At 49.0% G+C, this 1,814-nt stretch overlaps 1 protein-coding gene across 3 annotated transcripts in view; it reads left to right on the forward strand.

The window, feature by feature from the left end:
• Positions 1 to 1,814, forward strand: part of LOC103131439 (atrial natriuretic peptide receptor 1-like) — a 30,158-nt gene that overhangs the window by 9,407 nt on the left and 18,937 nt on the right. For all 3 annotated transcript variants that reach the window (XM_016666636.1, XM_016666635.1, XM_007543085.2), the window contains one exon: positions 1,343 to 1,478. In XM_016666636.1, the coding sequence (XP_016522122.1) occupies positions 1,343 to 1,478 (136 nt within the window). The remainder of the gene's footprint in view (positions 1 to 1,342; positions 1,479 to 1,814) is intronic.

A 1,814-nucleotide genomic window follows, 5' to 3' on the forward strand; every position in this document is an offset into this window, starting at 1 on the left:
CCATCCATCCATCCATCCATCATCCAACCTTCCATCCAACCATACATCCATCATCCATCCTAACCATCTCGTTCTCTCCTCAGGTTGTGAAGTTTCTGACCTATCAGGAGCCTCACAGCTCCGCCTACCAGCAGTTTGTCTCCAACCTCAAGATGGACGCCAGGAACTGGTTTAACTACAGCATGGACGACTCTCTGGTACTGAGTAGATGGATGGATGGATGATGGATGGTTGGATGATGGATGGATGGATGGATGAATGGGTGGTTGGATGGATGTTTGGATGATGGATGGATGGATGTTTGGATGATGAATGGGTGGATGATGAATGGATGGGTGGATGATGAATGGATGGGTGGATGATGAATGGGTGGATGGATGGATGTTTGGATGATGGATGGATGGATGGATTCGTTGGATGCACATGGATGAAGCATCTGATCCTCATTCTGACTCCTGTTCTGTTGGACCTGATCAGAACTGGCTGTGAAGGCCGGTCCATGGCGGTCCTGGTCGCCATGGAGACAGTTCAAAGGTGTCATCAGTCAGCATGGCCTCCTGCTGCTTTGATTGGACAGATATGGAGGAAGTGATGTAATTAGGCCGGCAGCTTCAACAGCTGCTCCACCTTAATGTGTCTGAGCCGATGATGTCATCGATCACACAGTCAAGGACACGGCGTCCACCGCCAATGATGTCATCAGCAGGTCTGGAGACGATCCATGAGGAATGCTGCATCCTGCTCCTGATCCAGGTGTCCTGCCGTGTTTTCTTGCTACTGGCTCTAACGTTCGCAGCAGCTGAGGCCGTTAATCAGCAGCAGAGGGAAGCTAATGCGGTTAGCTAATGCAGTTAGCTAATGCGGTTAGCTGCAGAGAAACCTGATCCTTCAGGGCAGCAGCAGCTAAAGGCCTGCAGGAAGCTGAAAGCTGCTGCTGCAGAAGCAGACCGAGGTTCTGATGGTTCTGGAGGCGGAACCGCTTTCCGACTGGCAGTCATAGCAACACTTTTTGCTCCCATCTGATTGGCTGGGTCGTTGTGGAACCGGATTTTAGCTCCAACAGGAACAATGCCTGAAATCCAGACGGCTCCTATCTGGATCTCTATAAAACTCACAAACAGAACCGTGTTCGGGTCGACTGGTGGTTCTGGATCCTAGATGAGCCCGGCTGCAGCCACCATGACTCATCAGGAACCAGAACCCAGATGGGTCCCGTCCCTCAGTTTCCTCTTCCTGGATGAAATGTTCAACATGGCTCCTGCAGGAATAACATCAGGAGTCCGGTGTCAGGTGTCCGACACCGGAACCAGGTCAGGACTGACTTCCTGTTCCTGTTTTTCAGATGAACATCATCGCCGCAGGGTTTTATGACGGCCTCATGATTTACGCCCGCGCTCTGAATGAAACTATGGCGGCTTCGGGAGCCAGACCACCGGGGAGAAACATCACCGCCAAGATGTGGAACCGAACCTTTACTGGTGCGTGACCAGAGATTCCCGATCGATTCCTGATCGATTAATCTCTGATTCCTGCTGGATCTTCTTTCAGTGTCAGAGGTCAGAGGTCAGGAAGGTTAGCACTCTGTGGTGCAGGTAGAAAACTGCTGTGTCTGACATCTGCCCTCGGAATGCGTCGTTCCAGACGGAGCCGTCTGGTGTTCCTCAGGGCTCTGTTATGGAGTTAGATTTGTTTCACAATTATTCAATCAAATAAAAATTCAAACAAAACAATTTTAAAAACTTTTTAATCATAAAACATTTTTAAAAACAAAAAAATGTTTAAAGAGCTTTTTGAAAAATTTGAAATCATTAATT

The sequence above is a fragment of the Poecilia formosa genome, unplaced genomic scaffold (genome assembly GCF_000485575.1).
Source record: "Poecilia formosa unplaced genomic scaffold, Poecilia_formosa-5.1.2 Scaffold761, whole genome shotgun sequence".
NCBI lineage: Eukaryota > Metazoa > Chordata > Actinopteri > Cyprinodontiformes > Poeciliidae > Poecilia > Poecilia formosa.